General features: G+C 50.9%; 1 protein-coding gene across 1 annotated transcript; it reads right to left on the reverse strand.

Moving 5' to 3' along the window:
* Nucleotides 1-16,158: 16,158 nt before the first annotated feature.
* On the reverse strand, nt 16,159-24,011 carry LOC133358686 (5-hydroxytryptamine receptor 5A-like). The gene is made up of 2 exons (XM_061577117.1): nt 22,220-24,011; nt 16,159-16,551 (listed from the first exon to the last, which is right to left on the reverse strand). Exons 1-2 carry the CDS (start codon nt 22,946-22,948, stop codon nt 16,210-16,212), a joined length of 1,071 nt encoding a protein of 356 aa, XP_061433101.1. The 5' UTR covers nt 22,949-24,011; the 3' UTR covers nt 16,159-16,209.
* Nucleotides 24,012-25,668: the final 1,657 nt, after the last annotated feature.

The raw sequence follows: 25,668 nt of genomic DNA on the forward strand, positions 1-25,668 counted from the left end.
GAGTGACTCATGCAGCCAGCTATGGCTGCAGAGTTTGGTAGTACATGTTGTTTACGTCGTTTATTGTGAAAATTCGGTCACAGTTCCTATGAGCATTGTTTCATTGCTTTTATGGATTTATTTTGGTGATTTTCGAAAAGTTTTTGGTTTGGCAATGTTTGTTTGTTGTAGTACAGAGTTAGACTGATGGCCATAATCTAAGTTGTCTTGTGGTTGTTGTTGTTGTTGTTGTTTGACTTGCATCCCACTGGGATTTTTGCACACAGTGTTGGTGTACGGTGTTTTTCTGCAATATTTTGCTGTCTTTTCTTGGATTTTCTGTAATGCACATAGTCACATAGTCACTTTAGGATGTTTTCTTGTTCATGTCTTTGTTTTTTGTTTGTTGCGGTTGCATCCGAATCAAGAGCCAAATGGCTCACAAGGCTATACCTAATAAATGAACTTGAACTTGCGTGGGTCGGAAACATGTGAAGAATGGCAAATAGAGAACGGCGCAAACAAGAGCTGCAGAGTGAGCGGCAAGGCAGCGCTGGGGACGGGATGCCACGCTCGGAGTTGCTGACCCGTCCTTACTGGACACCTGTGACACAAGAAGGGAGGCTTCACAGCTCAACGGATTCCTTCAGTCGAAGTAAAGATTCTTAATTCCGAATTGCACGGTGAGAGAGACAGTGGAAGGCGTGGATCGGGGATTACGCAGAAATGCAGGTTAGAGAGGTGATCGCATTGAGTGTTAAAGGCGGCCGGGCGTGGTGCTGGCCACCCACCCCCCTCTTCATAGGTGCTACTCGCTAACAGCACTTTCCCCAAAAGTCTAAATTTAAAACGAATTTCTGAGATTGAAAGCTCATTTCTTTAGACCTGCTCTGTGTGTGTGTGTGCGTTAGTTTGTTGTCCTGCCGCATCTCCCATGAGCGCGGTTGGCCCAGTATACGACGAGAGAGAGAGAGAGAGAAAAACAACTTCAACGTACAAACAGTTCTGTTCAGGCTATGTCATTGCCTGTGGAGCGTCAAGCGGGCTGGCTTGGGCAGGACAAACGGCGTCACGGCCGCAAGGGACGACCGCGAGCCAACGATACTTCAGGACGAGCCGTGGAAACCAGAGGCGGGATCGCGCACAGAGAGAGGGCGTCCGCTGTCGGAGATGGAGCGACGAGCTTAGCTCGTGCCGCAGGGAGCTTGCGGGGTGGGGGAGGTCTTCATCCAGCAGTGGATTGATCACGGCTGACGATGACGTAATCCGCCAAACATCCGAACGCGGGAGGCAATTTTAGCCGCGTTCGCAGTGCCCGTCGTTGTCGATGTGATCGTTCTCATATGCCGCGCACGTGGTGTAGGAAACGCAGTGAAACATGTTTGACAAGATCAAAAAGAATCCTGCACTTCGCAAGCCCGGTGCCAGGGCAGATGGTGCACAGCCTCAGGCTCGGCTGGCACTGTCATGCGCGTTTGACGATTTTTTTAAAATAAATTTTATTGGTGGTGTTTTTTTTTAATATACCGAGTTTCCGAAAATGAATATATAGCAATAAGAAAGTTGAATAGTTGTATTTTTATTCGGGATACCGACGTGGATGTCGTATGAATGTACGCATTCGACTCGTGTTCGCAACTATAGGCCGCGTGGCAGCGTTATGCGACGCGTTGGGGGCTCAGCCGGACACAAGTGGGCCTCGAATGAACAGATAAACAAGCAACACAAATGTGAATAAAATGTATTTATTTAAAAAATGTAGAATTACAAATTACCTGCAGTCTACCATGGACGAAGCCCGATTAACGCGTCTGGCTAACGTATCCGTAGAGCAGCAGAACGTTGCTATTTCAGTCGAAGTGCATTCAGTCTGTGAGCCTTTAACATTGACGTCTATGGGAGCCATTGAATTCTAGATTTGAAGCTTTCGTGACTGCAAGGATTCATATTCTTAGGTTTTTTCGGTAAAGTCACGTAGGTAAAACATCAAAATTAATAACAATAATTTTTTTATTTTATTTATTTTTATTAATTTTGATGTTTTACCTACGTGACTTTACAGAAAAAACCTAAGAATATTTAACATTGAAGTCTATGGGAGCCTTTAACATTGACGTCTATGGGAGCCTTTAACATTGAAGTATATGGGAGACTTTAACATTGAAGTCTATGGGAGCCTTTAACATTGCAGTCTATGGGAGACTTTAACATTGAAGTCTATGGGAGCCTTTAACACTGACGTCTATGGGAGCCTTTAACATTGAAGTCTATGGGAGACTTTAACATTGAAGTCTATGGGAGACTTTAACATTGCCGTCTATGGGAGCCTTTAACATTGAAGTCTATGGGAGACTTTGACATCGAAGTCTATGGGAGCCTTTAACATTGCAGTCGATGGGAGCCTTTAACATTGAAGTCTATGGGATCCTTTAACATTGAAGTCTACGGGAGCCTTTAACATTGCAGTCTATGGGGGACTTTAACATTGAAGTCTATGGGAGCCTTTAACATTGAAGTCTATGGGAGACTTTAACATTGAAGTCTATGGGAGACTTTAACATTGAAGTCTATGGGGGCCTTTAACATTGAAGTATATGGGAGACTTTAACATTGAAGTCTATGGGAGACTTTAACATTGCCGTCTATGGGAGCCTTTAACATTGAAGTCTATGGGAGACTTTGACATCGAAGTCTATGGGAGCCTTTAACATTGCAGTCGATGGGAGCCTTTAACATTGAAGTCTATGGGATCCTTTAACATTGAAGTCTACGGGAGCCTTTAACATTGCAGTCTATGGGGGACTTTAACATTGAAGTCTATGGGAGCCTTTAACATTGAAGTCTATGGGAGACTTTAACATTGAAGTCTATGGGAGACTTTAACATTGAAGTCTATGGGAGCCTTTAACATTGAAGTATATGGGAGACTTTAACATTGAAGTCTATGGGAGCCTTTGCCATTGCCGTCTATGGGAGCATTTAACATTGAAGTCTATGGGAGCATTTAACATTGAAGTCTATGGGAGCATTTAACATTGCAGTCTATGGGGGCCTTTAACATTGAAGTCTATGGGAGCCTTTAACATTGCAGTCTATGGGAGCCTTTAACATTGAAGTCTATGGAAGCCTTTAACATTGAAGTCTATGGGAGCATTTAACATTGAAGTCTATGGGAGCATTTAACATTGCAGTCTATGGGGGCCTTTAACATTGAAGTCTATGGGAGCCTTTAACATTGCAGTCTATGGGAGCCTTTAACATTGAAGTCTATGGGAGCCTTTAACATTGCAGTCTATGGGAGCCTTTAACATTGAAGTCTATGGGATCCTTTAACATTGAAGTATATGGGATCATTTAACATTGAAGTCTATGGGAGCCTTTAACATTGAAGTATATGGGCGCCTTTAGCATTGAAGTCTATGGGAGACTTTAACATTGTAGTCTATGGGAGCCTTTAACATTGCAGTCGATGGGATCCTTTAACATTGAAGTCTATGGGAGCCTATAACCTTGAAGTCTATGGGAGCCTTTAACATCGAAGTCTATGGGAGCATTTAACATTGAAGTCTACGGGAGCCTTCAACAGAAACAAGTGTAATAGGCTGACGTTTCAGGCAACCGTCCTTCTTCAGAGGGTAGAGAAAGGGGGTGGAGAGGGGGGTGGTTGGTCTCACGACCCGGCTAAGACATCACTCGCTACCCGTGTTAGCCGCGGCAGCGAATCAGACTCGAGTGTCGAGTTCCCATAGCGCAGTGCGCTAACCACACGCGCCACCCATCCACGCCACTTGATAAACATCGGCCTGGCAGGGTCAACGCACTGGCCCGGCTTTGGTGGCTCTGCTACACGCGGGTTGGTGGGTCACCACGCACACGGAGGAAATGCAATACTCTGGGCTGGTCAGGAGAAGGCCGTGCAGCAAGAAGACTGATCGCCATCTGTTTCCATCTGTACGGGCCGTGCGGGAGGGGGGGGGGTTTTCTCCGAGTGCTCCGGTTTGCCTCTCGCATAATATCTGAATGTACGTTGAACTTCTTTGGCACCCGTACGTGCTCGTCTGAGGTGCGGGTTAAGAACGACAAACTAAACACACGCGAAAAAAAATCACAACTCATCATTCATCGGCTCCAAACATCTCGAAATAAAAAAAAAACCTAAATGTAGCGGCGGGACCCTCATGAAAAAGAATCACACGACCTATCCTGGATTCAATTGATTTATTCATCCGGCTCTCTACAGCGTTGAATAGTAATCGCAGCGCCCTCTCGCGGACTAGCAGCGAACAGCAGCCTCATAGCTGCAGCAGCATTCCAGCAGCAGCCACAGCAGCAGCAGCATGCCAGCAGCAGCATGCCAGCAGCAGCCGCAATAGCCTCAGCAGCAACATGCCAGCAGCAGCAGCAGCAGCATCAGCAGCAGCAGCATGCCAGCAGCAGCCACAGCAGCAGCAGCATGTCAGCAGCAGCATGCCAGCAGCATCAGCAGCAGCCTCAACAGCCTCAGCAGCAGCATGCCAGCAGCAGCAGCAGCAGCCTCAACAGCAGCAGCAGCAGCAACAGCAGCATGCCAGCAGCAGCAGCCTCATAGCAGTAGCATGCCAGCAGCAGCAGCATGCCAGCAGCAGCAACAGCATGCCAGCAGCAGCAGCAGCAGCCTCAGCAGCAGCAGCCTCAACAGCAGCAGCAGCAACAGCAGCAGCATGCCAGCAGCAGCAGCCTCAGCAGCAGCAACATGCCAGCAGCAGCAGGAGCCTCAGCAGCAGCAACATGCCAGCAGCAGCAGCAGGAGCCTCAGCAGCAGCAGCCTCAGCAGCAGCAACATGCCAGCAGCAGCAGGAGCCTCAGCAGCAGCAGCCTCAGCAGCAGCAACAGCAGCATGCCAGCAGCAGCAGCATGCCAGCAGCAGCAACAGCATGCCAGCAGCAGCAGCAGCAGCCTCAGCAGCAGCAACAGCATGCCAGCAGCAGCAGCAGCATGCCAGCAGCAGCAACAGCATGCCAGCAGCAGCAGCAGCAGCCTCAGCAGCAGCAACAGCATGCCAGCAGCAGCAGCAGCCTCAGCAGCAGCAACAGCATGCCAGCAGCAGCAGCATGCCAGCAGCAGCAACAGCATGCCAGCAGCAGCAGCAGCAGCAGCCTCAGCAGCAGCAACAGCATGCCAGCAGCAGCAGCAGCCTCAGCAGCAGCATGCCAGCAGCAGCAGCATGCCAGGAGCAGCAGCAGCCTCAGCAGCAGCAACAGCATGCCAGCAGCAGCAGCCTCATATCAGCAGCTACTGACATGCTCGGAGCGCGATCGGAGTTCTCGTGATGTCGCGTTGTTGAGCAGCGGTGCACAAGCGCAAAGTACGAGAGGCTCAACACATTTGTCGACACCACTGTGGCCCTAAACATTCTGTGTATATGTACACGTGAGACAGGCGACGTTTCTGACAATGCACTTTTTTTCTTCTCTCGAATGTGCCAGGCAGATGGGCCATTGCTCGCGAACGTCGCGAATTTGATTTACGGTTGTCATGTTTAGCGCAGTTTTACTGACGGATGTGGTGAGTTCTTGCGACAAGCTGTCAGTCGATGGTGTTATTATTACACCAACCCCCCGTCCCTTACACCCACCAACCCCCGACGATTCCATTACAATTGACGCAATTTCAATGATAACAAACGATGAATTGGAATTACTTTATTTCTTTTTTAGAAAGCCTAGTTTATTACGTCTCGTGTTCTTCCGCTGTCTGTCTCGGTTATACAATTCGACGACATGCCAATGTGGCATTATCTAACATACGCTGGCGCGGCGAGCGGTGGCGCAGCTGTTAGCGCACTTCGCCATTTGGAACCTGTCCATGGTTAACATCAGCGGCTCGGGGTATCCAAACGAATGTTGGGAATTTCTTGCGGGGTCATTTCACGCGTAGTTTTTCACGACCGTTATTCACGATTCGTGACACGTTTATTTTGAGGGTCTATCATCGTGCACGCTGGTATAATTCTAATTGGTTTAAATATAACCTCTCCACCACCACGATAGAGTTAATCAAATCAAAACTTGTTTTTCTTTACTAAAGCCAAACTAGTTTTTTTATTTTACCAGGTCAATCAAGTTGACACGTGGACAAACGTGCCAACTGAGTTGGTTTATTAAACATATATAAACAAAATCGCTTCATAGCTCATCGGATTCCTTCAGTCTAAATCAAGATTCTTGATTCCAAATTGCACGGTGAGAGAGAAAGTGGAAGGCATGGATCGGGGTAGAGGCAGAAATGCAGGTTAGAGAGGAGATCGCATTGAGTGTTAAAGTCGGCCGGGCGTGGTGTTGGGCACCACCACCTCGTGTGCCGTGCCGGCCTTCACAGGTGCTACTCACTAACAGCACTTTCCCAAAAAGTCTGAATTGAAAACTCAGTTCTTGAGAACTGCTTTTTCGTGTGCGTGTTAATTTATTGTCCTTCCTCCCGCAACTGATTGACAGATTCTGTGTCGGTCATTATGTCCGACGTTTCGCTTGAGATTACATCCAGCATCATCAGGTGTTGACAAAGAGTGTAGCTCTCCCGTGGTCGCCTTCTCAAATGAGCATCTCTTGTTTGCAGCCTGGCGGGAGGCAGCGTGGGGTGGGGGGGGTGGGGGGCAGGCTTAGTTCAGATATCATTCGCAACTGATGCTATCCATGGCCGGGAATCAAACGCAGGTGGGGCCGGGTACATAGCGAAGTGCGCTCACCGCTGCGCCACCGCTCCCTAAGCTCACTATGCATCCATGCAACGACACACGTGGGAAATTGCTGGACAGCGCCATCCCCGTGTTCTCCGCAGCAGCCGCTAGAGGCGCTAGCATTCACCGCAATGGGTTGTTATTAATGAATTAATAATCTACTGAGCATAGGTTTTCCCCTTTTTTCTGGCAACAAAACAGGTGTTAAGATGATAATTGTTTTTTTACCCTTTATTCTGGCAACAAAACTGACACCTTTTTTACGAGGAGTCATGTTTGCATAGACCACAATACCTGCAGTCATAATGCAAACAAAAAAAACATGACTCCTCGTAAAAAAGGTGGCAGTTTTGTTCCCAGAATAAAGGGTAAAAAACCAATTATCATATTTTTTTTACTGGCAAATGAGGTACCAATGGTGTAGGTGTTAAGATGTTTAAAAACACAAAACTGAAACCTTTTACGAGGAATCATGTCTGCATTAACCACAATGCTTGTGGTCAGAATGCAAACAAAAAACCGTACTCTGATAATATATGCATTGTCTTTGAAACTGATTGGTCCACACCAGAGACAGCTTTCTTTTGAGCCTAGTCTCAAAACGGTGCTAAACCAGAGGACGCCAAAAGGCGAACTAATCTACTATTGCATACAAGCAGGGGTGCTCAATGTGGGGACGTGTGTCAAATGATCCGATGGGGTGGTAGAAATTGTTCCACTTAATAAAGGCAGCAAGCAAGCAGGCAGGCAAGCAGACATCATCCAGTGACGAGATCAAACAGATGCGCGCGTGAGGTGGAAGTTCAACGTCTTCTTTCACCCCGTGTGGGATATTTTTTTTGTCATAGCCCGTCAGCCTATCAACCCCAGCGATATGTGCGTGTGTGCGTGTGTGTGTGCATCACACGTTAGGCGAATGGTCGAGTGGTGGTGGTGGTGGTGGGGTAAAGTGTGGGTAAATGCCACCTCTCTTACAAAACGTCTGGCCAAAATGCGAAACAGGAGGCCAAAATCTCTCTAGAGTTTCCACGTGGACGCCCTTCGACCACCAGCGGCTCGAGCAAGCGATGGCAGGGGTTGCTACGTGAGTGTATGTCCTGCATGTTGAACTTCTTTCGCACCGCACGTAGCCAACCGTGCCCCACGTATTTCCGTGGCTGTTGCTGCTGCTGTTGTTGTTATTACGTCACTGTTCACAGTTGCACTGCGCGATCGATCTGACCACCTGAGTTTGATTCTGGGCCAACCGGTGAACGTCAGTGATATGTGAACAAGTTTAATCGGACAACACCCACAGCCCCAACGACTCACCAACAGAGCGCACTGACCATCGTTGCGGTGTGCGATCTAACAAGCCCGGTTGACCGCGTGGGAGAAACCTTCACTCATCCAGCAGCGGAATTGAGAAAGGGTTGTCAGATGATTGCAGTGTGAGTTTCGTGCGCTGGGTTGCAACGATACTTTCGGCCGCAGGATCGTTTTGTAAGCGCAGCGGTGGCGGCTTGGGGGAGAGAAACGTTCATTCAGCAGTGGATTAACCGTGGCTATTTATGATGATGATGATGGATAGATACGTAAAAAAAAGTTAAAATAAGAAATTGCGAGGCGTTGATTTCTATCCAACGTCACGTCAGCCACTGCCCCGAACATCACAACCGGCACGCGTGTGGATCTTGGTGACCTCGATGCCAGGGACACAGGTACACATTCGGCGACGTTTCGGACAACGGCTCGTCTTCATAAGCACATAGACAGGAGGATGAGAGTTGAAGACTGCACTCTACACCGTGGGGCTGGCGCCTGATGAAAATGAAATACAAAATAGACATACGAATAGTTAACAAATAGTAGCTATTGAGTATCACACGACCGCCTTCACCAACCTAAAATATTACCATTAAATACAGGTATGTGTATGTAAAGTTAAATTACAAATTGTTTCCGGCACAGTGCATTGTGAGATAAAGGCTAAACGGGCACGGCATGGGCTAGAGAAGAAATGGAATGATGTGGTCCAGGAGGATGTGGAGCTGAGTGGACTTGCCGATGACCGGTACCAGCGGTGTCAAGATCGGCCTCTGTGGAGGAGGCTTGTGAAGGACGCTGCTACTGGGCAGAGGAGCGACGCTCACAACAACGAGCGGAGCGCCCGGTAGCTAAAGCGCAGCAAGTTGGCACAGTAGGGGGCACAGGTGGTGCATCAGCCAGTCAACTCAGTGATGCAACCCATGGCACCTGGGTCTGTCCCGTGACCTTCTGCCAGCGGGCGTTCGACACTTCACGTGGCTTTAACGTGCACCTAGCCTGGCACAAGCGCCGCGGTGACATCGCCGCCACTTAGTGGTGAACGGCCGTTGTTGTTGTTGTTGTTTTTGTTGTTGCGGGAAGCCTAGTTCTTGTGAGGACAAGCGAGGTGCATCCCGAGCCCCTCCGTAGTGGATTCCTCTGAGCTCCATTACCATTCTGATGACTCGACGCATCAGTCAATTTAAAATTCCGTCATGAATCGGCTGGACGACCGAGGGAGGTTGAAGGAGTGCACGGATGACATCCGTAGACTTTGTTCCATATTTGATCAACAACCGCCTCTAAATGTCTGATTCGCTTTAGTTCCTGCCCGCTCATAATTCATGATCATCACCACCACCACGGTGAGGCCGCCTCTTACGTCACGTGTGCTCTTCCTAACCTCTCCCCTATTAAACATTGCATGCCCTTCACATATTCAAGCGGAAGTTTTTCTTATTCTTCTATTTATTGTATATTTTATCCTAGAGATTTTTCTGGCAACATTCATTAATCAATATTCAGCGCAGGTGACAACATAACATTGGACAACACAATCATCATCATCTTCAGCAGCAGTCGTACTAATTCTACTGCTGGATCAAGGCCTCCTCCCCAAAGCGTCTCCACTTCTCACGACCTTGCGTTGCAAGAATATAAAAAAGACAAATATCCCCCGTATAGCCTGTAACGGACTTTTGGGGCAAGTGCTGTTAGCGAGTAGCACCTATGAAGGCCGGCACGGCACACGAAGTTGGGGGGTGGGTGGGTGACCAACATCACAGTATCACACCCGACTGCCTTTATCTCCCGAGTGGTGACGTTTAGGCTGAGTCGACCTATGTAACAATCCACCCTAGCACCTGCAACCCGAGATTAAGCATAGCGCGTGGAGAATGAGGTGGCCACGTGGTTCATCGGGAATGTAGAACAGCTGTATCACTACTCTTAGGTTTTTTCGGTAAAGTCACGTAGGTAAAAATAAATAATAAAATTTGCTAAATTTACTGTATCAAGCTGTGACGGTCCCACCTGATGACGGAGACTTGTGTTGCCTCCGAAACATGATTTATTATTTTATTTCTATTATTATTTCAATAATTTTTATTATTTATTTTTACCTACGTGACTTTACCGTAAAACCTAAGAGTATGAATCATTGCAGTCATGAAAGCTTCAAATCTAGCTGTATCACTGACTGAGCTGAGTTCGAACCCGGGTCTCATGCGCCCGTTGTTAAAGCAGCGTCTGATGTGTAGAGAGCTGATGGTTCTAAACACAATTTTTATTTTATTTCATATAAATAACAATTTTTTATTTGCCAAGTAAGGCCCACCGAGCTACGTAGCTGATTTTTGAGAAGCGACCTGGCCACAAATGATAGCTCAGCAAAGTGGCTTATCACGTGGCAATGTATAGCAGCCGAACACGCTAAAAGCATGTTCATGAATGTGGAGGGAAAAAACCGAAGGATCCGGAAACAAATCAACGCGACCACGGGGAGAAAACACAAATTGCAAATATACGGCAAGCGTCAGGGTCGGGGCTCGAACCCACGACCGCCTGGCATACTAAGCGATGGTTGTTAAGTCTGATAATTGTTTTTTTATCCTTCTATCTGGCAACAAAACTGACACCTTTTTTTACAAGGAGTCATGTTTGCATAGACCACAATACCTGCAGCCATAATGCAAACAAAAAACACAGCTCTGATAATGTATGCACTGGCCTTGAAGTTGATTGGTCCACACCCGAGACAGCTTTCCTTAGGGCCTAGTCTCACATGGATTGGACCAGATGACGCCAAAAGGCGCACAACTCAAAGACAATGCACCACCAGAGTATGAGAGCTCGGGGTAAGCATTTACACCATTGGAACCTCATGAGGTTCCAATGGTGGTCGTTAAGTCGTTAATGTCTCGCAGCCGTGGCGCCCCCATTAGACTGCCATCGTTGGACTGGCGGTACCTTCACGTCACAAAACGTTTCTCGTTCATCGTCTCCGCACTGCCCGACTCTGGAATTTCTCTCTACCCCGCCCACCCAACGTTCATATAACGTTGTTCAATTCAAAAAAACATATTCTATACAGGGTGGCCCAAAATGTCAGGACACAGAGGGTGATTATATTGATCTTAACAAATCACACAGGGTCATTTCATTAATATGAACAAATGTTCAAACTGACCTCCATTAACGTTAACGCATTTATTATTTGTTTGAATTCATTCTGAACTTTTTTTTAGATTACAGCTGCCTTTTCTAGCATACATTAAACATGAATTGAACTCGTTCTCATTTCGTTAATTTTCTTTCCAATTATTAAATGTCATCTGCAAAGGAAGAAGAATAAAATAGATATGAATAATGATCATCGAATAAAATATTATAAACAATTACAATTTTTTATGCCAATTTTAAAATAAATCACAGAACCCTATGTTGTCCTGACTTTAGGCCCACCCTGTGTATTACAACTGGACATCTGTGAAATCATAGCTCATCGGATTCAGTCAGCTTACATAAGGATTCTGATGCTGATACGACGTTTAATAGTGCCATTTATTGCTGGCCACTTGTGGTTTGGAACCTTTTGCTCCTATTAGTATTCGTTCTATTTCGCTTGTTTACCCGAGAAAGCCTCACCGAGTCTCAAGAGTCATAATCAGGGGAGTCTTGCCAAATCTTCGCAGCATGGAGATGTTGCCGCTGGTTAAAAATCCCAACTTGAGACATTCGGAGTTATCGTTTTAGCGCGAGCATCTTTGACGAATATCAATTCTATTTCACGTGTCTTTACATATTTATTTAGCTATTGGAGGACACCGGAGAACCCGTAGAAAACCTACGCAGAAGGGGGGACGAGAGAAGAAACAGACTCCACTCCGCAAGGCACCCGAGTCGGATTTCGAACTCAGGAAACCTGTTTTTGTCCCGTGAGGCACAGGTGTTGCCATTGGGCCACCCTGCAACACAACACCCATCTCGATATATCAAAATCAGAAATCAGCTCAAGCCTCGCGTGACCTTTGTGCGGCCACTGCCACTCGGAATCCGTCCGTTCTCCCCGCCGCCAGGCTGTGAAAACCACACGCCGCCCCTCCGTGCAGCAGCAGCAGTAGCAGCAGCAGCAGCCACAGCAGCAGCAGCATCAGCAGCATCATCAGCAGCAGCATCATCATCAGCAGCAGCATCAGCAGCAGCATCAGCAGTAGCAGCATCAGCCACAGCAGCAGCATCAGCAGCAGCAGCAGTAGCAGCAGCAGCATCAGCAGCAGCATCAGCAGTAGCAGCCACAGCAGCAGCATCAGCAGCAGCAGCAGCCACAGCAGTAGCAGCAGCAGCATTAGCAGCAGCAGCAGTAGCAGCAGCAGCAGCAGCAGCCACAGCAGCAGCAGCATCAGCAGCAGTAGCAGCAGCAGCATCAGCAGCAGCAGCATCAGCAGCAGCATCAGCAGCAGCATCAGCAGCAGCAGCATCAGCAGCAGCAGCAGCTGCAGCAGCAGCAGTATCAGCAGCAGCATCGAGACTCTGATGTCGACCTCTTCCTCCTGACACCTCGTGACACGTCGCTCCCGCTTCTCCGTTACTTTCCCATCCTGTACATCTTACTTCCCAATTATTTCGCTTCTTCTCTCTTCTCGTACCTCTCCCCCCAACCCCCACCCCTACGCATTCTATCCTTGACTCTACTCCCCACCCACCCACCCCTCCCCCCGTGACCACCGCGGTCACAGCTGCAATATAAAATAAAAGTGATTTCGATGATCGCTGCTGGCGGCGGTCATTGGCCCACACGCACCAACCGCGGCGCTGAGAGCTCGCGGCTAGGAATGGGGTCATTATCTCCCCACTCGTTCTCATTTGCGGAGGCGCGCCAAAGAAGGTCTCGGTCAATTGCCGAACTGATGAATTTGACGCCTAACGCGACCCCCCCACCACCACCAGCCGATGATAATATCAAGCGGTCGAATACATAATTGAGTTGAGCTATTATAAAATAAATATAAATCGTCAGGTACCGGCAAACGTTTTAGTTTTCAAATCGTGCGTAGGGCAAGCTTACGTCTTCCAGGAAACATTAGTTTATTTTTGTATCTATCACATGAGGGCCCCGTTGTGTCAAGAAGTAGGGTCTCCAATTCTCAGCAACTACTCTTATCTATCCACGGCGTCACAAAAAGTCAGACCCCCCCCCTCAAATATGACGCCACAAAGCTCTGCCCCCCCCCCCCAAAAATATATAAAACATACTTCAAATCGCTTTAAACTATTGTCATTGTAGTGCGTATTTAATGTGGCGCTGCACTCTGATGTTGTAGGAGAAAACATTGATTAAAAAGTCTATTTAATTAAGTAGAACGTGTTGTCTATATTTATTTAAAGTTGCGCATTTTGATGTGACGTCACATTTCTCAAACCCCACCCCCCCTCGTCACACATCGTCACAAATGTCTGACCCCCCCCCCCCCACCCTAGGTGCGTAACGTCATTTATGGACGGCCCCCAAGACAATTGACTCGTACTGTTTCTCGTGCGGTGGGGGTGGTGGAGGGGGGAGTTAAGCAGTCACAGCGCCCAGAGTGCAGCATAATGCACGTTTATTGTTATTGTTGATGCTTTGTCATCATCATCATGATCACGATTCTTGAGATAAAATGCAAAGTTTACGCGGATCGTTGCGTGGCAAGGCGTTAATATTGGCCAGGGCAATGGCAAGCACGCACACACACGTGGACAATCAGTATATACAGCAGAACGGGGAGGCATCCATCCAGCAGTTGATAGACAATGGCTGCAGCTAATACTACTACTGTTGCTGCTCGTCATGATGATGGTTGTGATACAACCGCTGCTGCTGATTAAAATTACCGTTATGATGCTGCTGATGATGATGATGATTTTGATGTTGATGCTGCTGCTGCTGATTAAAATTACCGTTATGATGCTGCTGCTGCTGATGATGATGTTGATTTTGATGTTGATGCTGCTGCTGCTGATTAAAATTACCGTTATGATGCTGATGATGATGTTGATTTTGATGTTGATGCTGCTGCTGATTAAAATCACCGTTATGATGCTGCTGCTGATGATTTTGATGTTGATGCTGCTGACGATGCTTAACTTATTCCTCCAAGTTGAATATGAATATGTTTGCTCATGCTGCTGCTATTCATGCTGCTGCTCCTGCTGCTGCTGCTACTGTTGATGCTGCTGCTGCTACTGTTGATGATGATGCTGCTGCTACTGTTGTTGACGATGCTCCTGTTGATGATGCTGCTGATGATGATACTACTCCTCACGATGCCATTGATAACGATGGTGCAGATGGTATTCGGTTATGAGGTTGTCGATGCTGCTGCTGACGATGATTACTCATCATTCTGCTCCTGTTCCCACCAACAACATCAACATCAACAACAACAGCAGCAGCAGCAGCAGCACAGACGAAAACATTCCTGAACAGACGGACTGAACAAAAACGTTTCATTGTGATGAATAATACCTCGACCCACCATCTCCTCCTCCTCCACACCTCCTCATCTCCCATCTCCTCCTCTTTGTGATCCTCATCGTCCTCCTCTTCCCGGTAAAGATGCAACGTTGGGTCAACGTCGGCATGCGGTTGAAACCGTCGGACTAACGTTGGTCAAACGTTGTTACGTTCTGTGTTTGCTGGGTTCCGAGTCCTCTCACTCCTCCTCTCACTCCTCCTCCATATCGTCATCCACCTCCCACTCCTCCCTCCCATCATATTGCTCTTCCTCTCACTCCTACTCCACCCTCTCCTCCACCTCCTCTGTCTCCTCCACCTCCATCTCCTCCACCCTTTCCTGCATCTCCTCCACCCTCTCCTCCATCTCCTCCCTCTCCTCCACCATCTCCTCCTCTTTCTCCTACTCCACCCTCTCCTCCATCTCCTCCTCCCTCTCCTCCACCATCTCCTCCTCTTTCTACTCCTCGACCCTCTCCTCCACCCTCTCCTCGACCCTTTCCTCCTCCCTCTCCTCCTCTTTCTCCTACTCCACCCTATCCTTCATCCTCTCCTCGACCCTCTCCTTCTCCCTCTCCTCCTCCCCCTCCTCCACCCTCTCCTCCACCTCCATCTCCTCCACCCTCTCCTCCACCTCCATCTCCTCCACCCTCTCCTCCACCCTCTCCTCCTCCATCTCCTCCTCCTTTTCCTCGACCCTTTCCTCCTCCCTCTCCTCTTTCTCCTACCCCACCCTCTCCTCCACCCTCTCCTCCACCTCCATCTCCTCCACCCTCCCCTCCACCCTCTCCTCTACCCTCTCCTCCACCTCCATCTCCTCCACCCTCTCCTTCATCCCTCTCCTCGACCATTTCCTCCTCCCTCTCCTCTTTCTTCTACTCCACCCTCTCCTCCACCCTCTCCTCCACCTCCATCTCCTCCACCCTCCCCTCCACCCTCTCCTCTACCCTCTCCTCCACCTCCATCTCCTCCACCCTCTCCTTCATCCCTCTCCTCGACCATTTCCTCCTCCCTCTCCTCTTTCTTCTACTCCACCCTCTCCTCCACCCTCTCCTCCACCTCCATCTCCTCCACCCTCCCCTCCACCCTCTCCTCTACCCTCTCCTCCACCTCCATCTCCTCCACCCTCTCCTTCATCCCTCTCCTCGACCATTTCCTCCTCCCTCTCCTCTTTCTTCTACTCCACCCTCTCCTCCACCCTCTCCTCCACCTCCATCTCCTCCACCCTCCCCTCCACCCTCTCCTCTACCCTCTCCTCCACCTCCATCTCCTCCACCCTCTCCTTCATCCCTCTCCTCGACCATTTCCTCCTCCCTCTCCTCTTTCTTCTACTCCACCCTCTCCTCCACCCTCTCCTCCACCTCCATCTCCTCCACCCTCCCCTCCACCCTCTCCTCTACCCTCTCCTCCACCTCCATCTCCTCCACCCTCTCCTTCATCCCTCTCCTCGACCATTTCCTCCTCCCTCTCCTCTTTCTTCTACTCCACCCTCTCCTCCACCCTCTCCTCCACCTCCATCTCCTCCACCCTCCCCTTTACCCTCTCCTCTACCCTCTCCTCCACCTCCATCTCCTCCACCCTCTCCTCCTCCCTCTCCTCGACCCTTTCCTCCTCCCTCTCCTCTTTCTCCTACTCCACCCTCTCCACCACCCTCTCCTCCACCTCCATCTCCTCCACCCTCCCATTCATCCTCTTTTCGACCCTCTCCTCCTCCTCCCCACCCACCGCGCGCGCATCAGCGCTGCGCGCACGGCACGAGATTCCTGAGCGCGTTGTTGTAGTTCTTGTTGAAGGCGGTGTAGATGAGCGGGTTGAAGAACGAGTTGGAGTAGCCGAGCCACAGGAAGACGCTCTGCCACAGCGGAGGAGGCGCGCAGAGACAGAGCGGCGCCGCGAGCTCGCTCAGGAAGAAGGGAATCCAGCAGAGGGCGAACACCCCGATGAGGATGCCGACCATGAGCGCGGCTCGCTTCTCTTTGTGCTCTCGCCACGTGTCGCCTTCGGCCGCCTGGAAGGAGACCGCCGCGTGGCGCGCGGCGAACGCCACTCGGGCCTCGTGCGACGACGATTGCTTGGCCTCCTCGTGGGGGGGGGGGGGTGGAGTGGGGGAGAGATGGTGTGAGAGAGTGGGGGGCCGGGGGGGCCGGGGGAGAGAGACGCGGGAGGGGAGAGATGGGGAGAGAGATAGACTTTTGACTTTTAAACAACTTGTATTGCCGCCAGCAGCATTTGCACTGGAGGCGATTTTAATATGAAATACAGTCACCAGCAAACAAATGAAAATAAACGCTACAAATCGACGCGCTGTGGCGCTACGGGAGGGAGATAGAGGCAGGGAGATAGAGAGGGGAAAAGAGGGAGAGATGGGAAGAGAGAAAGAGACAGAGAGGCGGGGGGGGGGAGAGACACGTGGAGGAAAAAAGGGAGAGATATTTGTAGACAGAAATAGGGAGGGAGAGAGAAAGGGGGGTGGGAGATGGAGAGATAGGCAGAGAGAGAGAGAGACAGCGGGAGAAAGAGAGAGCGAAAGAAAGGGTGGAAAATCGATACAGAGAGATAGAGGAAAAGTGGAAGGAGAGAGAGGCCGAAGACACTTTGAAACAAAACGTCAAAATCACAATCACGCTGTGCTGGATGACGCCTGTTCAGGAGAGTAAGCGGAGCGGTGGACGACACCGTCGCTCGACGAAGCGATGATGACGATGATGACGACGATGATGATGATTGATGACGATGATGATGATGACTATGATGATGACGATGATGATGACAATGATGATGGTGACGATGATGACGATGGTGACGATGATGATGATGGTGACGATGGCGACGATGATGATGGCGACGATGATGATGACGACGATGATGGTGATGATGATGATGCTGATGGGCGGTGGTCGAGAATGAGGAACAACGCCGATTGCTTCTCGATGCGTTATAAATGTGTCGTTAAACCCGCCACCACCCGACACAGTCAATTAGTGAGGTTCGTCACGTAAACAAAAACGTGCCAATTATTTACCAGTACAGCACACCGGTTTGCTGTACTACCAATTCGTTACGCGAACGCCTACGCGTTCAACGTTGCTTTGCTACTGCTCCTTCAGCACGCCGGTGTGTTGGAGAGTATTCTTAGGCCGAGTCAACCTAGGAGAGGCCCAGCACCGATCCAGATAATCGTCACCGGTGTTGGCCGTGAGTGTTAAAGGCCACCACACGGGCAATGCTAAATAAACATTTGTCAACAAATTTCAACTCATGTTCGAGGCAGAATGAGAAAATGTATGATATCCGCTTGCGTCTATCGCGCGCATTCTGCTCGATCTCTCACCTCGGCCCTGTGCATTATTAAAGGCTATTGCATGCGACCAGTTGCATGCAACCCAAGTTGCATGCAACCCAAGTGCACGTCAGGTGTATAAGCGATAACAGTCCATGGGGCCACATCAGAAGCTGGTACCGCCTCGAGGCTGATTCAACTTCAGTAAACGGCGATTTTGTTCATACGGCCAAATAATTGTGAATAATCTTACTTAATAAGAGTGAATTATTTACTCAAGCGTAACCGCACTCGTTGCAAGCGGCTGTCGCAACAACGGGAAGACTTCCTCACAAATTCGGACTAATCGCCTGATAGTGCTGGTTGTAATCACGAGCAAAACCTCGTCCTCGAATTGTAAATGTCGTGGGTTTTACTCGAAAACACGCCGGTGTGCTGAAGCTGCAACTGATTGTCAAGTTTAGTTTACGTGAGGAACTTAACTAATTAGCTGTGTCAGGTGGTGGCGGGTTTAACGACACATTTATATTTACGCACTTTAACCCAAAACCCTGTATTATGGATGATATTGGTCGCGAATGCATACGTGTTAAATAAACAACTTAAAAACAAATTTTCTATTAATATTTCACCCAAAAAAAACCTTAATACAGGAATTCTTCAATTTACGATTAGGATGTATTCTTGACAAACGGTACGTAAAATCGAAAAATCGTCGATAGAAAAAACAATTCCCATTATTTTAAATGTAAAAATTAAGAACACGTTCTCATCGTGCAAGACTAACACGCGCCGTCTATTTTCCCGTTACGGACATGAATACAATCATTTATAACAACACTTTACTGCTCTTGATCTTGTGTGCAGCGACGGCTGGTGATATATGTGACGTACGCTCGTGGAATCTACGACGCGTGCACTTCCCTCGAGCAAAACGACCGAACCCTCAACGCGCGCGCGTGTGTGTATATCGTGTGGGGAGCGGTGGCGCAGTGGTTAGCGCGCTGCGCTACGAACCCGGCATCGTCCGGAGCTCGGATTCCAGCTCGCGGCCAACACCAAGTGACGATTTATCTGAATCGGTTCCTGGGCCTCTTCCCCTAGGTAGACTCAGCCTCAAATGAGTAACCTGGTGCGGTGTGGTAAACGTCGCCACTAGGGAGACAAAGGCGGCCGGGCGTGGTGCAGGCCACCCACCCCCTCGTGAGCCGTGCCGGCCATCGTAGGTGCACTCGAACAGCACTTGCCCCAACAGTCTGTTAAAGGCTGTACCGGGGGATGGGCTGTCTTTGTTTTGTGCGCGAGTGATGACATTCTTAACAAACAGACCACGTTTTTTTTCTCCCCGCCAGTGTCTTAACGATAGCATAAAATCCACGCGCTCAACTCTACATTTACCACTTGAGTGACTTTTCCAGATTTCATTACGGCCTGAACACAAACCCCCCCCCCCCCCCGAGGAACAGACTCACACCCACAACGCATGCTTTAGCCTGCTAAATAAGATAGTTGCCATATTAAATGTGTTTTTGTTCTGTGCACTTTCGTGTCTCGCTCTCTCGTTGAATTGCTTACAACGAGAGCATATTTACCTATTTTCCGGATTATAAGACGCACCACCCCACCCCACCCCCTCTCTAAATTTTTTTATTACCAAAACGTTGGGCGGGGGGGGGGGGGACGTCTTATACGCTCAAGTACGTGAGTGACACCAGATTCGTTTAACTTTATTGATAGAGGGTGCACCAGAGGTCGCAAACTGGTTTTGATTCCTAACCCGTACCCGGCCGCACCAGGGTCGCAAACGGCGACCCGTACCCGTACCCGGCCGGGTACGGGTACAAGTTCCCTACCCCTGTACCCGTACCCTACCCGAAATGAGTGACAAACGGTTACTCACCAGTGACTCACGGCCTACCCGTACCCGTACCCGGCCGCATCAGGGTCGCAAACGGGTACCCGTACCCGGCCGGGTAGGGTACGGGTATTGGGTACCCGGTTGCGACCTCTGGGGTGCACGTTTAGCCGTCGGCGCGTCTTTACTTTGCCGGCGCTTCAGTATTTAATTGGGAGAATCAGCTCCATGCAGCACGTGTAAAGTGGTACCAATGTTAGTTGCGTGGGAATTTTAAGAATCCCCAACACCCCATCCGTCAATTCACTGCTGGATGAAGTCCTCGCTCAGTCAGTCACGTGACTCATGGGGAACTTCACAGTACTTCACGACGCTGGTCAGGGCGGGCTGCTGACGACAAACGTCGTGGGAGCATAGAAGGACAGTACAGCAATGCGCCGTACCGCAAATATTACCGCACTGGCCGTGTGGCGTCAACCACTCAGCCCCGCAGTGGGGAGCGGTGGCGCAGCGGTTAGGACGCTGCTCTACAAACCCGGCGAACCGAGTTCGATTCGCGCTCACGGCCAACACCGGTGACAATTATCTGAACCGGTCTTGGTGCCTCCCCCTAGGTCGACCCAGCTTCAAATGCATACCTGGTCCGGTGTGCAAACGTCGCCACTGGGGGAGACAAAGCCGGCCGGCGAGTAGCGTTGGCCACCCCCCCCCCCCCCTCGTGTGCCGTGCCGGCCTTCATGGGTTCCCGCTCGCCGACAACACTCGACCCTCCAAAAGCCTCTTAAGGCGACATACGGGAGGACCTTTATCTTAGACTGAGCACCATTGCCGGATGATCCTAGTAGCACAAGTAGCTACACATGCGACGACATACGGGGGGACCTTTATCTTAGACTGAGCACCATTGCCGGATGATCCTAGTAGCACAAGTAGCTACACATGCGACGACATACGGGGGGACCTTTATCTTAGACTGAGCACCATTGCCGGATGACCCTAGTAGCACAAGCAGCTACACATGCTACGACATACGGGAGGACCGTTATCTTAGACTGAGCAACATTGCCGGATGATCCTAATAGCACAAGCAGCTACACATGCTACGGGACCCGCACTAAATGATTTCAAAGCTATCAATTCCGGTTCAGTGATTCTGCACTTGCTCCATTACTATAGTACTATACCGCCTTCAACTTTAATGCGCGACTGGGTGTTTAAGGTTAGCGATTTGTCGTATTGCCTGGCGGTATAGAAAGTGAAAAAATACAATTACTTTACTATGCAAGTGAAAAATTAGTGTTTTAATATTTACGTGGTTTTCTTTTTTATTTAGGGCCCCTTTGTAACATATTTCTACACGCCACGCACTCGCTTCATCCGGCACTGCTGAGCGCCGCAATGTTGAAGCCTGCACGGATGTCCGTGCGTCCACGCACTATCCAGGCCGAGCTCCGATCATCTTCGCAGGTTCTCGCCAGATGTTGGGCGCTCACGTCCCCGGGTGATTGGGTGATAGGCAAACATCGCCACATCGCGCACCCAACCACTGGACTCCCGTGTGCACGAGGCCCCGCGGCTTGCTGATGAGTTAGGTCAACGGTGAAGATGCCGCACAACGCTATAGTTTGTTGACCAGCCCGGTGCTGTTATTCACTCATCATCAGTCGTGGTGAAGCGTGGACTGCGATTTAGATCGGGCCCAACCGGCATGCGTAGCAGGTGCTATAGGTTTGCCGCGTGCGGCGTGGGCAGTCGAGGGGCGGTGCATCCACATCAATTATTGCTCTGTACGTCTATGCTCCAGCGGCCCGTCTTAACCAACTGACCAGTGTGGTGAAATATTGTCAATGTGAAATGCCTACGATACGTTTCGAATCCACACGGTAGCCTAGAACGGTACAATAGACTTTTTTTAAACCCGTTGATGGTAAACAATGCGGTTTCCAAGAGTAACCAGCGAGCGAGAATTTTTTGTATTTGTATTTCGCTTGCTGTTACTAACTAGCTCATCAAAATGAACACGTGGTTAAAATATTGATGTTCATTATTCATACTTTTATTCATCAGAACCATGTTGGGGCCAGGCAACGGGGGGGGGGGTGGGTGGGTTGGTTATACTCAATTGAAACTAAATTCAACAAAGTGGGTTACAGCAGCCAAAACAAGGATGGGTCCCAGTGCTGTGGAGGTCCCTCTAGAAGGGACCGTTCCGCCAGCAGCGTCGTGAGCGGGCACTTGCAGGGCTGCCCCCTTCATCTCGTTTTAACATTTCATTCCAATGTCTCTCACAGGCCGAGCCCAACGATCAGAACCTGGCTCCGGACGGTCGCTACGTTCCCAGGATCATGTTTGTGGGTGAGATCCCTAACCTGAGACGGGGTGTGGTTGTAGAACCACGTGTGGGGAGGGAGGTTGGTGGATTACGGAAGGATGGAGCCGCTGCGTAAACTCGTTTGAAACACAATTCAACAAAAGGGGTCGGGGGGGGGAGGGGTAATCAAAACGAGGTTGAGAACAAACCAACTCAGTTGACAGCTCATCCTTCTCTCGCGGCAGAGGTGACACAATGCGAGCGTGGTGGTAGTGGTGGTGCTGCGTGGTTCCGCTCACCATGATCACCTCCTCCTGCTGGGGAAGCATCGGCGTGACGGCGTTTCGCTGCTGCCGCTTGCCCACCACGCCCAGCCTCGCCGCCTTGTAGATCTTCCAGTAGACGAAGAGCACCACGCACAGGGGGAGGTAAAAGGCTCCCACCGTCGAGAAGACGGCGTACGACGGCTGGTGGCTCACGTGGCACTCGAGCAGCTCGGGCGAGTAGTAGTCATTGCCCCAGCCGAAGAGGGGCGACAGCGAGATGATGGCCGACAGAAACCACGCCGTGGATATCATGAGCGTGGAGGCGCGCCGCCTGCCCTTGAGCGTGTACTGCAGGTGGCGGCTGATGGACCAGTACCTGTCGAGGGCGATGGCGGTCACGTTCCAGATGCTCGCCGTGCAGCAGAGGACGTCGCACGACACCCACACGTAGCAGAGGAGCGGCCCCAGCATCCAGCGCCTGCCCTGGAGCTCTTTGACGAGGCCCAGGGGCATGACGAGGGCGGCGACGAGGAGGTCGGAGACGGCGAGCGACGCCACGAGGTTGTGCGGCACGCGGTGGAAGGTCTTCACGCGCAGGATGGTGACGATGACGAGGCAGTTCCACACGAACGTTGCCGCGATGAGCATCGCCAGCAGGGTGAGCGTCAGGATGGTGAACACCGAGTAACGCCGCCGCGGCTCGGCGAGTGGCCACGTGTCGTTGGAGTCGTCGGCACCCCAGGTGGTCCAGTTGCCATCCATTTGGTCCCCAGCCACAGCCCCCCCCCCCCCCCGCCACGTTCACCACTTCTCTCGATTAGAACCACTTCGGACTTTTAGGCGGATTCAATCGAACAACTTCTTTGCCGCGTTCACGCGACCGCGTAATAGCAGGGTCCCGGGACGCGCTCCGGTCCCGGCTCAGACGCGCCTAAGTTGCTCGACTTACCACATCAGGCGAGCTGGAACCGGACCGCGCGCAAAACGCAGCTCGGTTTTCCAAGGAGGAGGAAGAGGAGGAGGAGGAGGGGTCGTGGTGGTTATATACTCTCTTGGTGATCTGAATATCCACTCGGCGTTCTTCCCAAATGCCATAGAGAAGCGGGGCACTCGCTCTTGACAACCGCCGCAAAGCGGCAGCAGTTGACCTCGTCTATTGAGAGTCGAAGCAAGTGACCTTCCAAAAAAATCTTCAACGATGTCGAGCCAGCCAGTTCGGCCAGCCAGCCAAATTGGCGAGTCAACTCGCCTGTCAGGTTAACCGGCTGCTCAGCCAGCCAGCGAACCAACCAGCACATTCGTTTAGCGGCGAAATTCGCCGGCCAGTAAAGGAGTTTACCAGCCAGTTAGCCAGCCAGTCAACCAATTCGCCAGTCAACCAGCCACTTGCACGGTCAGTTGGCTAGCCAGCTATCCAGCCTGCCAGCCAGTTAGTTACCCAGCCAGTTAGCCAGCCAAGTCAGCCTATCGGCCGACCTGCGTGACTGGAATCTCACGTCGAAGCATCGGAACAGCAGGGGGGAGGGGGACGCACTTTCAGCGCTACCTACGGTTGATGTTTCATCCTTGAAGATGATCTCTTCCGCAAACCGCGCATACTCGGCGTGCAGCTGCAGCATTGCTCTTATTATTATTATTCTATTTACCCCGTTCCGCGTGCACACACACACACAGAGATATGAAAGATACGATGACGCACGCCTGTGCACGTATGCGCGTGCACGTGTGCGTGTACACACAACTATGTATATATACACACACGCGCGCGCGCGCACAAGACGAACGCTGTAACGTGATCACATTCGCGCTCGCTTAGCTGCGATCCAACACGCGACCTTGTGGCACGAAATTAATAAATAATGGAGACGTGTGTTGGAGGAATAAGAGCGAGAGAGAGAGATGGGGAGAGAGATGTGTGGGAGAGAGCGCGCGCGCGGGAGAGAGAGGGGGGAGAGAGGGGGGGAGAGAGGGTGGGAGAGAGGGGAGAGAGAGGGGGGAGCGCGCGGAAGAGAGAGGGGGGGGGGGAGAGAGGGGGAAGAGAGGGGGGAGAGAGGTGGGGGAGAGGGGGGGGCGCGGAAGAGAGAAAGAGAAGGGGGGGAGAGAGGGGGGAGACGGGGGGGGGGAGAGATGTGTGGGAGAGAGAGGGGGAGACGGGGGGGGGAGATGTGTGGGAGAGAGGGGGGGAGACGGGGGGGGGACGGGGGGGGGAGAGATGTGTGGGAGAGAGCGCGCGCGCGGAAGAGAGAGAGGGGAGGGGAACGAGGGGGGGGGGGGGGAGAAAAAAAAGAGAGAGGGGGGGGGGAGACAGGGGGGGGGAGAGATGAGTGGGAGAGAGCGCGCGCGCGGAGGAGAGAGAGGGAGGGGAACGAGGGGGGGGGGGGGGAGAAAAAAAAGAGAGAGGGGGGGGGGAGACAGGGGGGGGGAGAGATGAGTGGGAGAGAGCGCGCGCGCGGAGGAGAGAGGGGAGGGGAACGAGGGGGGGGGGGGGGGAGAAAAAAAAGAGAGAGGGGGGGGGGAGACAGGGGGGGGGAGAGATGAGTGGGAGAGAGCGCGCGCGGAAGAGAGAGAGGGAGGGAGGAGTTCCTGGAAGTGGGAGAGAGAGAGAGAGTGCGTTGCGTGTGTTGCGAGCGTGGGGGAGCGGTGGCGCAGTGGTTAGCGCGCTGCGGCGATTGGAACCCGGCGAGCCGAAATTCGAGTCCCGCTCACGGCCAACACCCGGTGACGATTATCTAAACCGGTACTGGGCCTCCCCTAGGTCGACCCGGCCTCAAATGAGTACCCGGTGCGATGTGTTAAGCATCACCACTGCTCGGAGGCAAAGGCGGCCGGGCATGATGCCGGCCACCCACACAACCGCCCCCTCGTGTGTCGTTCCGGCTTTCACCTTTGCTCGCTAACAGCACTTGACCCCCGACAAAATGTGCAGGCCCTTATTCTTGGTTCTTTCGGTAAAGTCACGTAGAAGGGAAATAATAAATTATTTTTTATATAAAACAATACAAATTCTCACGACGTTTCGACTGCAACACAAGCAATCATCATCAGGTGTGAAATTTTCTTGCTGTGGATTTCACACCTGATGATGATTGCTTGTGTTGCAGTCGAAACGTCGTGAGAATTTTTGTTGTTTTATATTTATATTATTTCATTATTTCCCTTCTACGTGACTTTACCGAAATAACCAAGAATATGAATCCCTGCAGTCACGAAAGCTTTAAATCAAAATTTGTTCAGGTCCTTGTTTTAGTTTTTGTTGGAGCGGTGGCGCAGTGGTGAGCGCAATGACGCAACGAACGGGGCGTCGTGCTGTCGATTCCCCGGACACAGTTAACGTCAGCGGCGGTTATCAGAGGCGGTGCAGGGCCAACCACCCCTGCCTCGACTCGCACTTAATCTGCGACATCTTAAACATCAGCACTGGGGAAACCGCACGTGCTGGCAGCCTTCAGAGGTGTTCGCTAACAGACTGTAAGGCGAATCTT

This window comes from Lethenteron reissneri, chromosome 7, assembly GCF_015708825.2.
Source record: "Lethenteron reissneri isolate LAM-NWPU_2019-01 chromosome 7, ASM1570882v1, whole genome shotgun sequence".
NCBI classification, from domain to species: domain Eukaryota; kingdom Metazoa; phylum Chordata; class Hyperoartia; order Petromyzontiformes; family Petromyzontidae; genus Lethenteron; species Lethenteron reissneri.

What these genes read in the sequence shown, in the direction of transcription:
- LOC133358686 (XM_061577117.1), bottom strand. Translation starts at nt 22,948, where the DNA reads ATGGATGGCAACTGGACCACCTGGGGTGCCGACGACTCCAACGACACG. An exon ending in AGCAGGAGGAGGTGATCATG is followed by an intron (nt 16,552 to 22,219) that starts GTGAGCGGAACC and finishes CCCCACGAGGAG; the next exon opens with GCCAAGCAATCGTCGTCGCA.